This window comes from Aulonocara sp. 'chitande type north' Nkhata Bay, linkage group LG16 (assembly GCF_057382095.1).
Source record: "Aulonocara sp. 'chitande type north' Nkhata Bay isolate Kocher_YH1m ecotype deep benthic linkage group LG16, A_spYH_male_GT1.1, whole genome shotgun sequence".
Classification (NCBI taxonomy): domain Eukaryota; kingdom Metazoa; phylum Chordata; class Actinopteri; order Cichliformes; family Cichlidae; genus Aulonocara; species Aulonocara sp. 'chitande type north' Nkhata Bay.
In genome coordinates this window covers 11,276,597-11,292,396 of record NC_141359.1, presented here as the reverse complement: position 1 = coordinate 11,292,396, position 15,800 = coordinate 11,276,597, and the positions used below count along the sequence as shown (strand labels likewise).

Here is a 15,800-nt window from a genome sequence, read left to right as displayed (position 1 = left end):
AGCTAATACAATCAAACAGACACAGGGTGGATTCTCATTAGCTACAGCGATTAGAGATGGTCTAAGTGTAAGCCATGATGGGCATTCAGATGTAATCACATTTACCTCATGTGTCTGATGTTTTGGTGCCACAGAGCGTGGGAACACAGCATCACATGGTGGAAAAAGTGAAAAGCTTTACAGACCTGCCTTAAGAAAAGAGGCAGGCATTAACTTTGAAGTGAAGGGAACCATAATGAACCTAACCCATTTTCTTCAAATTTTTGGTTAAGCATGATGTCTTCACAATTCACAAGAATAATACCCAAAAGTTTTTCTTAATTTTTTTTTCTCCCATGTCCCTTGCGGGGCTCCGTAAAATTATGTCTCAAGTACATTTTTTAGACGGATTCTAACTTTTTATGGATTTGTGAATCTGTATCGCTGCTATAAATAATTAAACTTATGAAAAATATTGTATATAATAAAAAAATATTATACAAGCTTTTAAAGCAAATGCCTTTCTAAACTCCGCACTAAAAAAAGATAAAACGTTGTTATTTATTTCCTTTGCCCCTTTGAGAGAGGAAAAAGATGTACCATATCTGTTGAATATACCTCATCCTACTAAAATATGATCTTTGGAGCGCTGTCTTCCTTCATTTGGGGGAGTGAATCATCTTGACAACAGACGATCTTCGGAGTGCACCCTCAGCTGACATAAGCTACAAACCAGGACCGCCGCAGCTGTCAGGCGTATATTTATCCCCTCACCGGCCGGCGTTACTGCTTTTACTGCTCTTTTCACTTCGGGTATAACTTATTTGAATTTGTTCGCTTGTTTTTCATTTATTCATTTATTTTTTGCGGGATGTTAACATGCTTTGATTCACCGCGCAAGCGATGAACGAAACGAAAGTAGAAGGGACCGGACCGACACCGGCGAAGATTCTGTTGACTTCGGGCTGCCAAGCCCCTTTTGTCGGGCAGGTTGGAGGATGGAGCTGAGGTTAAGCCGGGATGGCAAGCCGTCCGTGTCCTGGCTCCTCCTCAGCCCAGCCCTTTTCTTCTCCCTTCTGGCCGTGCTAGTGAGCTGTCACGGTTCCTGCAAACACCGAGTCCCTTCTCCCAACGAGGTGAGCCTCGGCTGTCTCTGCCACAGCTTAGCTAAGCTAGATCTGTAACAGCAGAGGCTAAGCTAGCACGTTAGCTGCGTCGGCTATTTAAGATGGTATTAAATATTATACAGTGTAATAAGACTTTATCGCCTCGGTACGTGGAAAATGAATAGTTGACAATCCCCAGCACGATGTGAAGGACGTGTTTTTGTGATAAATACAACGAAAGCGTGTTGTTCAGTTGGTTCCTCACTAAGACTTGATGTGCAGTTTGATAGCAAGCTTACAGGCTAACAGTGATGCCACTGTGGTATACAAAGCTTGTACTGTGTTCACTGTACAGCTTCTGTCATGCACATTTAGACTATGAAAGCAGCTTTCAGATCACATGCCACTGTCTATAAATCAGTTTCAGCTGTTCAGCTTCAGCCTTTTCCCCTTTAAACAGCCAAAATGACATCTGGCTAGATTAATTATTTCTTAATTTATTAATTCAAAATACAGCTGCACTCTGTACCCCAAACATTGTATTCACAGAAGACAGGTATTTTTAACTAAATGTACACAAAACCCATTCACAGTAAAATGGACAGATTAGGTTTTTAATAACTAACTAAAAGGCGAGTTTGTGACTCTCAGTTTTTAGCCATTAAAAAAATAAACAGAAAAGCTTATTGGACGTCGTTTGTAAGGTGGAGCGCTTTACCTATTCTGAAGGTATTTCCAGAATCCTTAAAGGCTCTGATCACCAGCATCAAATATAATACTTGCTTCTGATTGAGAGGAAGTTGAACTGTGTTTTGAGCATTTCAGTTTCTCAGTTATCATAAACACATTTTTGTACTGCAATTTCTACTCTTGATAGTTGGCATATGTTCCAATACTATACCAATAATAGTTTTGTAAAACACTAAACACATCTATTGTTAGTAGTATTGGTTGATTTAGTTCTCCTCTTATAAATTGCAATTCTCATTTTCTGCTATCCTGTTTCAGATTGTCCACCATGTTTACTTGAAGCCTGAGCGTTTGACTAAGAGAAGCTCTCCAGAAGACCTTCAGCTGAAAATAAAGATCATCTATGACAGCAGTGTTGACCAGTAAGTGCTACAGCAACTCAAAGGATTAAAAAACAAAACAAAAAGCCAAACAGAGCAACTGTCACCATTTTTCTAGCATCCATATGCCAGGTTTGTGTGTGTAACAAGTATGCTCTCCATCCACAGACTTACTGCAGACAAAAGGAGACTTGTGAAGGTGAGGACACACCTGAGCACTTTATACAATAAATGTTTTGTAATAGTTAAAGTCTAACTATAACCTTGTAAAATAACACATCTCAACCACAGAGAAATTGGTATAAATAAAAGTGGAAATTAAGAGTCAACTTGTTGTGGTTTTCCCGATTTTGATTTTTAAGCAGTAAATAGGGTTTTCTGTTAAATCTTACATTCAAAGTCCAGTATCCACAAGAACTGCAACATGAGGACATCATCAGTGGTTTTAACATTCAGCCGTGCCTTCTGCTGTTTGTTTTGGTTCTCAGCTGTGAGGTTCAAGTGCAGCACTCGTGAAAAACATTAGCAGTAGTTGAAGTGATGTCGGATTGGGCTTTGCAGCATTGTTGGCTGTGATCAGAGGTGTAACAGATTGAAAATGTGTTACTCCATGTGTCCCTCTCTAGGATAAGCTCTTTCCTCAGGCCATCGCTTACCTGCAGAGGGCTTTCAGTGTCAGGCGCAGAGTGGGGCCTGTACTGCTCAGCAGGTATGTAGTCCCTGCCGTCACTATTTTAGCTACACATGTGCACAAATTTTCAGTTCAGTAATCTAAAAGAAAGTATAAAACAATAGTCTAGAGTAATTTAGATTTTTAAATATGTTCCACATACTGTCATAAGAGGTTTAAAGGTATTTTATTTAAGTAAAAGCATTAATATCAAAGTTTGTGCATATGTATTTTATTTTTTAAAGAAAGAATGAAACTACAATGACATCACCCAGTGGTTTTGGGATTCTGCCTTTTGAAGACACAACGTTAGCATTTTGTTGCTTGCCATGTAGATTCTTTGGCTCTGTGATCAAATTTGGATCAGAGTGCAAAGTGCTAAGCAGTCAGCTAACAAACACTTGGTCAGAAACCTGCATCCACAAGTTGTGCGGGTGCAATGGGCAAACACAGATAGCTGACAACTGGTGGTAAGTGACAGATTAATAAATACTACAGTGTCACTCACCAAAAACTGTAGCACAAACCTCTTTAATTGGGCTGTTTCATGGATTAAGTCGTGTTATTTGTGTGATGATTTGAAGAAGAGTCACCAAACACACCAAGACCAGTTGACTGAGGCCTAGCAGGTGTCAATTAGCTCCAGTGTAAGCACTCCTATAAATCAAAGCACCCCCTTAATAAAATCCAGATGAGTAATTTAATCAAGTGCTGTGTGTTTATGTTATACTATTTAATTGCCAGAAAGTTGTTTAAATGTTTGTTTCTCTTGGATTTCTGGGAACCACATCTGTGGTTATATTTAATTAACTGTTTCTGTTATCTCAGACAATGTGCAACCAACCAGTACATGAGGAAGAGAGATGACCCTCATCGCTACTGCCAGGACGCCTGTGCAAACCTTACGCGATGTGGGCCCGTCATTGTACCACAGCACCACCTGCAGGTCAGAGCGTGCATAGATAGATTACTGATCACACACGACAAGGACTCTAGCCTTGTTAGCAGCTGTTTTCTGTTTTTATTTGGAACATATGAAGTGTTAATTCATTGCTAATTAACATTAAAATATTGACCAAGCATGCATTGACCAAAATGTATATAATGTTACTGCTGTAGTTGAATTCTACAGATAACACATAACCAGACAGTGCTGTTGACCATTTTCCCCATGATTTAAAAAAAAATTCTGACCAACTTTTAACCGACAGTGTTTTTATGCTAAGATGTGAACACTGTTGTCCATCCTCACTGGTTCAGTGTGCTCTCTGCTCACTCCAATGTCGTGTTTCTCTTCTAGCAATGCAAGGTGTGCAGTGAGTCTGGGAAGTCATGTGGCCCTACAGGGCCCCCAGATGGGCCTGGAGTCGAAGGGTCCGATTTTGTGCTGTACGTCAGCGGTGTCACCACAGAACGCTGTGGGCAGGAGAACATAGTGGCCTATGCTGCTTACTGCCAGCTGGAGGCGGAGCTGGATAGGTGGGAGGATAAAAACCTTACTTAGTGTTAATTTAAAAAATAAACTAAAAATACAATCCAGTCTTTAAATAAAGTCTCATTTTTTTGCTTAATAAGCAATGAACTGTCATCTTGGTTACAGAAATAAATCAAACTGTCAGAATATCACAGTATAAACTAATGTTTGTCAGGGTGTTTTTCCTTTTAGACCTATAGCAGGCTACGCCAACCTGTGCCCTGCTATGATCTCCTCTCAACCTCAGGAGTTTGAAGGGATGCTGTCCACAGTCAAACATGAAATCATCCACGCTCTGGTCAGTACCACTTGTCACTGCTGTTGAGCTTCCCGTGGGTGAATTAGGTTCACACAGATTGCTCAAAAGACATTTTTGAACCATATTTTCGTAGGCAGATTTTTAACATTTGAATACATTTGGAGATGCTTTACTGTTGACCAACAAAAGTTTGCCAAAGCTGAACTTAAAAGCTAAAAATTGATGTGGGTTTATTTTTACCTCGTGAGCATATTAATAAAAAATGCAAGATTTTGCCCAGAAGATGTGCGGCTATAAATATTCTTGTAATTTGGTGCTAAATAGACTCTTGTTGAGTAATTTGTGCATGTGTGAAATCTGTCACTGACTGGAGTTTCTCCTTACGTCCTCTAGGGGTTTTCAGCCGGTCTGTTTGCTTTCTACCACGATGATGAGGGCAAACCTCTGACTCCTCGTTTTGCAAGCGGCCTGCCCGCCTTCAACGAGAGGTGATTACACTATATGTAATGGTAATCTATGATTTCTAGTGTTCAAGCTCTAACTTCTAATCCTATACCTGTGCATCAGTCTGGGTCTGTACCAGTGGAGCGATGCCGTTATCAGAAGAGTTACCAGACTGTGGGACATCAGAGGAGGCGTGATGGTCCGACACCAAGTGCATGTCCTTGTCACTCCTCGTGTTGTGGTAAGAAGCTTCAATATTAAGAAAACTGGTTAGTTTCGTAACTCTTCTTCTGTTTATGTGAGTCTAGAAAAAGATCATGTACTGTCATTTTGCACCTCTTAGCTGTAGTTTTGACTGTGCTTATAAAAACAATTGTTTTACAAAGATTTATACACACCAGGAGTTGTTGAAGGAATGTAATATATAGGTCTGATTAGAAAGAGTGGACAAACTTGAACCTATGAGATTGTTATTGGAGGCCAGTTTAGGTGTTATAGTTGATGTCAAGTAATAACTAAGTAGTATGTGTCTTCCTTTCTGTTTCCAGGAGGAGGCGAGGAAACATTTTAATTGCCCCATCCTGGAGGGGATGGAGCTGGAGAACCAAGGAGGGACAGGAACCGAACTAAACCATTGGGAAAAGAGACTCTTAGAGGTCAGCACATGTTTTCTCGTGGCTTTTTGGTAGCCAGTAGTTTGGGCTTCTCCGTTGTGTTCATCCATTTTTTTTTTTCTCATTCATCCCAGAATGAGGCAATGACGGGCTCCCACACTCAGAACCGAGTATTTTCTCGGCTGACGCTGGCTATCATGGAGGACAGCGGATGGTACCGCGCCAACTACAGCCTGGCTCAGAGGCTGGACTGGGGCCGTGGTCTCGGCTGCGACTTTGTCATGAAGAGCTGCAAATTCTGGATGGACAAGCAGAGACAGAGGTCACAGAAACACAAACTCTGTGTCAAACAGAGTTGAAGTTTTTTTTTTTTGCTATTTTTTTCCCTCATGATCACAAAGCTCATGGTTTTAGTTTGAAGCTGGCACCAATGGTTGAAAAAATGACCAAGTTTAACACACTGAAAAAGGGGCATATGTATATGTTGCAGATAAATTCTGTACTGTACCAGGTACCCACAGTAATGGCATATCTAACTAGCAGCATTTATCATGTACTTGTTGTTGCAGAAGACACGCTGTAACTCCGTACTGTGACACAGTGCGAGCCTCTCCTCTGCAGCTCACCTGCAGACAGGATCAGCTGGCTGTGGCTGTGTGCAACTTGCAAAAATACCCACAAGAACTGCCACTTAAGTACCAGGTATGCAAGCCCCCCACCACTACCAATATTGATATGTTTGTGATTGTTCTGCTGAAACTAGTGGATGTGTTATTTTTTTTTCTTATATAAAATGCCTGACAAGGTTATTTATAGCTACCACACAGTGCTGTATGTGCATGTTACAGTAAGCTCTGCTGTGTTCAGTGAGTGTGCTGTGGGTAACTATATGTGCTGTGTCAGTATTTCGAGCGGATCCCTGACGTGGCTGCTGATCAGCTGTCGTTCTTTGGGGGTGCTGTGGAGATCGCGGACTACTGTCCATTTAGTCAGGAGTTCAGCTGGCACCTCAGTGGAGAATACCAGAGAAACTCCTACTGCAGAGTGTCTGAGAACCAGCCAGGTACTGCTTATACTGCTGTTTCTACTGCTGCCTTTAGTCTAGTGCTGTTTTAAATCAAACTCTGTGAACAGCTGTAGTACAGGGAGGGAGGTTAGAATAGTTTCCTAATATATTTCTTATTCTTCTGTGCCTTAAACGCAGGTCACACACACACACCCGATTATTTAAAAAAAAAATAAATAAATAAATAAATAAAAATATGCAAAGAAACCACTCACTAGACTAATTACAGCAATTACCTTTACTCTTTCAAGTATTGAATTTCAAAAAGCGACTTCATATAAAGATGCATAAGATGATCCTAAAGCTCCTTAGGACTAGAACTAATCCTGGTTTGGACACCTTAAGGCCCTTTCACATAGGACACGGCACGTGCAGCAAGGAGTACTCACAGTCAAGTTCAACTTTGAACTTTGACCACTGTTTTCAGTGGCCAGATCAGACAGATGCATGGTGTTCATTTTTAAGTAATTTTATTTTTATTATAATTTTCAATAATTTTTAAATAATTTGTTAAAATCAAAAAGAGCTTGACAGAGAAGTAGCTCACCACCATTTAGCATAAATCCATAAGAACACATGTCTGCCCAGTTTCACTGTCAGGAACGTGAAACCTATTCTGTCATAGGTGTGACTGAGAGCTCATCAGTAAAGACGGTGGTCCCCACCCTTTTTTGCTCCATGGACCGGTTTAATGTCAGACAATATTTTCATGGACAGCCTTTAAGGTGTCTCTGATAAATACAACAAAATAAAATGATACGACCAAGACAAAAACTGTGGTATTTTGTAAATATAATAATAAACGCCAACTCACTGTGTAATTGTGTTACTTTATTAGCAGCGTCTTCCTGAAATGTGCCAACAACATGGAGAGTAACATCCTCCTCTCTGCCACTTAATGCTCTCTGGTCGCTATGGTAATGCGTAAATATTTCTTTCAAAATAAGATGCACAACTATAATACGGAAAATGACCCAGGGAAACCGAATTAACGATAAAAACCCCGAAAACCATAAATTTCACACCCGAGCCTCAACTCTCGTGGTCCGGTACCAAACGACTCACAGACCAGTACCGGTCCATGGCCCGGGGGTTGGGGACCACTGAGTAAAGACATTTGGAGGAATCCTTGTATAAAATCTGTTTTGATCTGCTGTTGTTGATGCTGTTTCTATGACATATGTGAGCTTTCTATCTGTGGTTTTCTCTGTTTGTTCAGACTGGTGGAGAAATTATGGAGCAGAGCAGTATGGACCAGACTCTGTGTGTCTGTACCAGAAATCAGCCTTTGTGATGGAGCAGTGCACTCGGAAGATGACGTACCCTGACTGGGGCTCCGGATGCTACAAGGTGCTGACATGTACATATACTTATGTATGTTTCTGTGAATTTTTAAGATCCCCTTTACAGCTCAGTGGAGAAGGTGACATCTGTAGGTTGAGACTTTTACCTTCTAGAAATCTGTAGATAGGGCTGTTCAATATAACGATATATATCGGATGATGATATAAAAACATCTATAGTTTCATTTTACACTATCGTTTGTTTCGTGGTGTCTTAAATAAACAGTTTACAGCAATATTTTTTTTCATCGTTTTGATGGTCACGGTAGTGGCTATATTAATTTCTTAAATTATTTCTTAATTTCTTTCTCTTATATTTAATGTAACCACACTACAGACAGACAAGGGGCTGTTTTTACGTGCTGTTATTTACAACGACGGTAAAACCATCCCGTGGCTCTGCGTGTTTGTTTTCCATGTACACCTTTCACAATAAAGCTCAAGATCCTGTTGAGACTTTTCAAAATAAACTGAATCACAGGAAAAAGTATGCAGAGAGTTTACGGATGAGAAGGAGAAAAAAAAAAAAAAAAAAAAAGAGCCGTCAGGTGCTAAAAAATAAACCTTAGACTCAAACTTTGAAAGAAAATGGTGGCCGTTACAACTTATGTCTTATGTCATGCATCGGTTAAAACACTCGAATCCAGCTACATGACGCCCAGCTGGAAAAACTTCATGCAAGTCGAGTTGCCAGAGATTCACAGAATTTACAGAAAATATTACATTTTTGTGATTTATATCCTTGTCAGGACGATAAATGTCTCATATCGGGATATGAGATTTTTGTCATATCGCACTGCCCCATCTGTAGATTTTAATTTTATTTATGTATGACAAACAGATTAATAGTTCAGGTTAAATAAATTAAATCCCTTTTTGTTGTCCCAAACTGCTTTAGTGGGCTCTCAAAAGGTTTTTATACAAAGGGAAAAAAAATCCCTAATAAACTTAGAGAAATGAGAGGAAAGTGCATGTCGCTGTGTGTTTTGGGTCTGTGTCACACCCTCTCTGTGCTGCAGGTGTCGTGCTCAACTCAGGGCCTCATGGTGTTCGTTCAGGATCGTTCCTTCCTCTGTGTCCGTAAAGGTCAGCTGCTGAGCATCAGCGTACGCGTTAACGAGTGGGTTTACAACGGTGTCCTCATCTGCCCCGCCTGCACAGACTTCTGTGATGACTGCCCCCTACCCTACCATCTCCCACCCATCAACACCTCCAGGAGCAACCCAATTGGTCAGTCAGTGGACCAGCTGATTTAAATGCTTCTCTTCCTGTCCCATGGTGAAGCTGTCTGCCTTTTAGATTTCAACTGATGGTTGAATGAAGTTGTTTAATGAGTGAAGAAATGGGAAAAGATATAAATGAGAACAAAGTAAAGAAATCTGTGAGGAAAGCACTGAAAGGGAAAGATAAAACTTAAGATGTATGTATAATTAAATACTCAATGTGTGTAGAATATAATTCTGTTATGTAAAACAAACATGATTTGATAGATGTTATTTTCTGTCTTTCTTTTAGATCCATGCTCCAGTTCTCCAGGTTTGGCCACCACTCTGTGGCTCCTGCTGCTCAACCTGTTTCCTCTAGTGGCTGGACTGCTGCTCTGCCACTGCAGCTGATAAAACACACACACACCAAACACACCAAGGTAGCTGAACAGTCCTCTATACCATAGTCACTTGAGGACTTGGACTGCAGATGTTTTTCCTCTTTGTTTTACTCATTACCTCCTCCTTCCTTCCCTTCCGCACTTGCGTTCCTTTCTTTGCCATTCTCAGCCTGTTTTCTCCTTTTGTTCTGTGACTGCATCCTCATGCATCTCTCAGCACAGTTGGGTATCCTTTTGCTGAAGGTCCATTCAGTTGTCCCTCACCAGATTTACATGCACTTAAGTAATCAGGTTATAGCCAGCTTTCATTTGAACAGGATTTATCTGACTGACACACACAGCCAAAACTCTGTCAGTTATCAACATGGAAAGCAGCTAAATGGCAGCTAATACTGTTATTTGTGGGCGAATTATTGGCAAAAAGAGCAAGTTGGATCGACAGGGACCATTTTTATGGCAGAGCAATGGAACATGAAAAATAAGCAGTGTAATTTGTCCTTTTCAGTGAGGCAGGGATTACTCACATTACATATACTCAGAATGCACTAACACCACTTTTTTATTATCAAGACCATGATACATATATGTACTTACAATACACCTATTATTGTTGTTGTTAATATTGTTGTTATTATTATTATTATTATTATTATTATTATTATTATTATTATTATTATCAACAACAACAACCTCTTCAAAACAAAAGTCTAGCATGATAGAAATAAGTTTTTGTATGTAAAAATAATGAATAAAAAGCCAAATATTTGCAAATTTTAGCATCTTGTATTCAAAGATCTGCTTATTTCTCATGTTTTCACACACAGGGTTTAGTGTAAAACGAGACATTGATCAGTATGTTTCATATGCTAATCGATTAATGAACAGTAATTTAAGGTTATTTTAGGATTAAGAATTTTAAAGTGATTTTATAATGAATCATTTATGTAATTTGAAATGAAATTTGTCAGCCCTTTTATAATAATTGACCAGTTGTTACTACAGCTTGCTTTTCAGATGGTCAGCTAACATATCCAAAGTTGTAATAGTGTAATATTGTTTTGTGTACACTTGAAATTGTATTCACAGATATTTTTAAGGACGTCATTGAATGTTTAACCAGGTTACTGTATATATGTTTAATATGTTTCTGATTTCTGCTGGAACCAGGTTGCTTGCGGTGATTTGGTTACTTAAGTGCATGAAAATGGTTAATTCAATTCAGCATGTAGAGTGTCTGCAGCATCATTATTCCCTAAAAAAACACATTTTAGTTCTGGACACTTGTTTATTTTCAATTTTTTTGTTCTTTTTTTTTTTTTTTTTTTTACTGTGAGCTGTGGAAACCTGATAGATTCACATTGGTTTCTGCCTAAATTTCACAACTTTACTTCAGCTTTGGGATCATCGTACTTCGTCAGATTCCTTTTTCTTACAGTGTAGTGATGGAAGCGGGATGTCTGTATTTTTTAGCTGATCTCTTCAAACTAATTTCAAGATTGTGACAAACTGACTGTCGATCGACAATACCACAATGGTGCAAACTACCTGCAAACTTCTTCCTCTTAACTGAAACAACACGAGGCTCTGTGCAGTTTGCTGAACTCTGGTGGCAGCAGAAGGTAACTGTTCAAAGTTTTTTAAGCTTACAGGATCTTTTATGCTGAAAACTCTTTCTGTAAATATAAATATGAGACCGGACAGGAATATGGTGGAAGGACTTCCCCTGCCACCTCCTGACAGGTCACTTGAGCTTAAATTCATTACCTCATTTTCTTCTAAGAGTCATTTTATCCTTATTTAAGATATGTAGCTGTTCAGATGTAGGTATGGATCTTCTTTGGAGTACAGATTGATAATGTTGATGATCGTTTCTCTCTACATGATGAGCTCAAGCGTTTGCATTCAAGGCCTTTGCTTTTTGCAAGTAGAAGTTTTGCTGATGACGATGCTGTACATTCACTTTACTATAATTATTTTCCAACCTCACAAATATATAGGAATTTATTTGTTGTAAAAAGCAAATGAATTTTCTGTTGTTGGTTTTTTTTTTTTTTTTTTTTTTTTTTTTTTTTTTTGATAATCAGTCAACACAGATTAACACCTTAACAACTCAGATTGCCAAGCCTGCTGCTGCTGCAGCCACTTAAAGGCTAATAGGTTGGAGATTAAATGGTGGAAGGTCTTTACTGAGGAGTAATATCTAAAAAATGTTTCCCATAGGTTTCATTTCATTGTGTCCTCAGCAGGGCCAAAACCCAGCAACGTTTCCGCAAATGAGTCCACTGACATTTCAAAAGCACAAAGCTCTCAAATTTCCTCCTGAGTTCAAAACCAAGACTGGATTTGTCCTCGTTCCATTGGTCTTAAAATTACGTGACTGCTTATTTCTGTTAATTATTGGCCAAAAATTACAAACCAAATGGCCTGTTTACAGTTCCCGGCTTAGGTGGTGATGCAATGAGCTAAACTAAGATTTGGCAGGAATCCAGTGGTGCTTAATATCATAAACCTGCTATGGAAACACTTTTACTGTTTAAATACAGATTATAATGTTTGGCTCTTTGTTTCTGTAATGACGGGGACTCTTTCTCTCAGCAGTTCATACATTTGTTGGATTAGCGATTGTTTTCAGTTTATGGCCCAGAGTGAGAAGGGCTTCTACATTTGTGGTTCATTAAACTCTTTTGCATGAGCCAATTGAGAACAGCCTCTGAAGCCACAATGGCAATGCTTTAGGATAAAAGTGCAAATTTCTGTTTGTTTGTTTTTTGTGGTGGAGAGTGGTGTGGAGAATGAATGTCTGAAATAATGATTCGCTCCTTTTTTCCAATGAATCTGCAATGTTTTGCTCTTATTTATGCAAAAACAAACAAAGACACAAAACAAACTCAAAATGACACAAAATTATTAACAAACTTATTATTAACAAATTTTTGATTACCTTAAAAAGTACGTTGAGACACAATTCTACCAGTTCAGTGAGGAGAGAAGAACAATAAAGACACAAAAATGACCTTCCATAGAAAACAAAAACCTATAAAATCACCACACAGATGCAAAATAAGCACATGAGCATGCTAAATGTCTCCAATAGTGGAAACGTGACCATGAAAGCCCTGAAAATGTTTTGAAATGAGATGCAAATTAAAATTGCAAAGAAACTGTGTGACTTGCACATAAATTTAAGTTAGTAGCGTGGGTACAAAATAATTTTCGGACCGTAATGAAAAGAAAATAATTCAGCACTCAAAGAAAATATAATCTAACATTAAACAACTTGGTTTAGTGATTGATGTTAATAATCTGGCTCATTTCCTCGACTAATGGAGCTCATTACATTCATTTAAGACTGACTTTGCATTTCTGTGTTTGCACTAAAAGAACTGGCCTTAATGTGCGGGGATGTCTCTGTTTGAAAGCTGATGCCAGGAGAGGTTTTATTATTATCTGAAGCCCACAAATGACGTTTGCCACCAGGTCGGTCATGCATGTGTGTCTGTGTTGTGTAAGAATGTTTTAATTGATAACACTGTCAGTAATGTGTCCGGGAACATGATTTATATGATGTAAGTGTTTCGAGTCATGCGCTGTAGAGTTTGTGTCGTTGGTGTTAGTCCTGTGCAGACCTGACCTCAGTTTACTTTGATCATGTTAAAAGTGAATTTCAGCTAAAACTGACTGAACTGTAAGAGTTTGTGATTTACTTTTACTTGTTTGAAATTACTGTTCAATGTGATGACTGAACTTGCACTAAGTTGAGGGGGGAAGAAAAAAATCAGATCCCACGTCAGTGTTGGTGAAACACGCAGAAATGTGATGCTTCTGTTTCCAGTTAATTTTATGCAGAAATGAGGCTGTTGAGAAAACAGCCGATCTTTTCAGTGAGACACTTTGTGTTACTAAAATGATCTTTGTTATATTTATTTTATTTTTTAGGAAAAGGGCTGCTTTGTAAGACAAATCAAGACTTTTGTCTCAGAATAAAAATTGTCTGTATCCCTGAAGACGTCTGTGTCTGTCATGCTTAATAAAATTACATTTATTCATTATATTAAACCAAACAACAGAAAGTTTAATGCTCCTAAAAGTTTGGAACTAAAACTGATATGTAAAACCAACCAGTGTCTCCACCTAACAGCCACAGAATTAAACAGGATTGTAGATTACTGGAAAATTATTTTTGACAGAGAAGGAATTAAGGCTATAGTGGGAATATCAAACACTAGGTTTAAAAAAAACAAACAAATTTCCTATTTGGTATAACTTGTTCTGGCTTATCTCACATGGTGATGAAATCCTTTAAAAGTTGGACTCAAAAGTTTTTTTTTTCCCCCCACAGAATAATCAGATAACAGATCAAACTAATGGTTGTTTCTGTTCCTCTCCATCAGAAACATTAAACTGGTGCAGTTGGTTGGTTTTCATGGAATGACCCATCTATCGCCTGGATATTCTACTGTAAAATGTGACAGATTTGAACTCTGATGAACCCAACTGCTATCTGTCATTCAGTTAATTAATAAAACCCACGTAGCCGGTCATTGGACTGAAAGTTTATTGAACACTAAAATTACCATGCTTTACAATGCAGAAAGAGAAATATCAACGTAAAATATGCTGTACAGATTTTTACACTCATTCACCAAGAGAAATTGAATGGCCTCACCGCTTAGAGCCTCACTCCTTTAAGGTATGTGTGTTGTCTTAAATCTTATATCACTGAGTAATATTATGCTGTACGTCTCTTACTAAAGTTAAATGCCATTTAAAAACCATCTCTCAAGATTTTCAGTACAAGAATAAAAAGAAAAAGGTCTATTTGGTCCGCGTGTTATCCAAGTATTTAAACCCACCAATTCATTCTCTAAATGAATAATTCTGTTGGCTCAGGTTGGAATTAAGAGAGACAGATTAGAGCCGCTAGGTGAATGCTTACTGGCTAGTGGGTAGTTTGCTTGGTACATTGGATCCACAACTGTCCAAATGTACGTGTTTGGTTAAAAACGGTATCAGTCCAGTATTCCTATGCCGTTTCCAAAAACATAGAAATAATTCCCTGCAAATTAGATTTGGGGGGGGGGGGGAATATCTTATGAGTTATAAAACATGTTTGTTCAACTGAGAAATCCCTGAAAGTTAGCGAAATTTTAAATAATAAAATAGTAATAATTTAGCCTAGAGAAATTTTAATTTGTGTCTGCACTTACAGACTTAAGACAGGAAGGTTCATACTGTGGAGATCAGGGGAATTATTTTGCTGCTATTGTTAATAATCATCATCATTACCATTGCATTAATAATACAGTTTACAGTATTGATATTGTATTCAGATGTTTAAACATATTGGTACCCAATTAGCCTTTATTACAGGTGCAGTTATAACCACTTTAAACTGTTGAGTTAAATCAATAATCTTAAATGCTTTTGAATGCTTGTTATAATCTTAAATGTGTATGTGCTGATTCTGATAAAAGAAAGGCCTAACTCTGAGTACACTCTGTGCCAAAGTAGACAGGAAGCGCAGGCTTTTGCAGAGCGTGCTTGTGAAAGTGAAAGTTACTTTGAGGAGCTGATTGAATGATGCTATTTGAATAACCAGGTTATTCAAATTGTCTTTTATACTTTTATATTCTTTGATTAAGCTTTTAGTAGAGGTTCTTGCAGGATGTGGGCCTGATGTTTCAGACGATAAGCGTGCGTCCGGCAGCGACAGAAAGACAACTGGCAGGGAGACGAGGCGATGTTCTTTTCAAACTGTGTTAAAAGTCATTGTGGTTTTGATTTGATGTAAGCATGTATTGTATCTGATGACGCATGAGGGGGCGTTAACCCTGATGAATCAAAAGCAATCTGAAGTGTCTTTTGGGTGGAGATCTACAGCTGATGTTTTGCAGTGTACATCTCACCACGCTGCGTGTGTTCATTAAAATCATCGTTTGACTCCACCCGGCCAGATCATTGTTGTTATTGGATTACCTCCTGTATCCCTCCTTAATATTTGAACCCTTAACAATACCCATGTTTTATCATCTGGTTTACTTCACTAAAGAAGCAAAAATGCGAGGGAAGGCGATAACTGGATAAAATGTCATCCTCTTTCTCCTCAGCTTAATCTACTGAACTGAAGTCAGAGCTCTAACACATGAAATGTGTAAAACATGTTCATTTT

General features: G+C 38.5%; 1 protein-coding gene across 1 annotated transcript; it reads left to right on the top strand.

The window, feature by feature from the left end:
- The first annotated feature begins 694 nt into the window (after positions 1-694).
- On the top strand, positions 695-14,137 carry lmln (leishmanolysin-like (metallopeptidase M8 family)). The gene is made up of 16 exons (XM_086266840.1): positions 695-1,115; positions 2,094-2,197; positions 2,324-2,354; positions 2,782-2,864; positions 3,654-3,771; positions 4,126-4,304; positions 4,492-4,597; positions 4,952-5,046; positions 5,126-5,243; positions 5,551-5,658; positions 5,751-5,938; positions 6,186-6,318; positions 6,520-6,679; positions 7,902-8,032; positions 9,045-9,255; positions 9,541-14,137. Exons 1-16 carry the CDS (start codon positions 978-980, stop codon positions 9,639-9,641), a joined length of 2,004 nt encoding a protein of 667 aa, XP_086122966.1. The 5' UTR covers positions 695-977; the 3' UTR covers positions 9,642-14,137.
- Positions 14,138-15,800: the final 1,663 nt, after the last annotated feature.

Coding starts and splice junctions, on each gene's coding strand:
- lmln (XM_086266840.1), top strand. CDS start 978: ATGGAGCTGAGGTTAAGCCGGGATGGCAAGCCGTCCGTGTCCTGGCTC. Junction 6,680..7,901: donor AGTGTCTGAGAACCAGCCAG/GTACTGCTTATA, acceptor CTGTTTGTTCAG/ACTGGTGGAGAAATTATGGA. Junction 9,256..9,540: donor CTCCAGGAGCAACCCAATTG/GTCAGTCAGTGG, acceptor TCTTTCTTTTAG/ATCCATGCTCCAGTTCTCCA.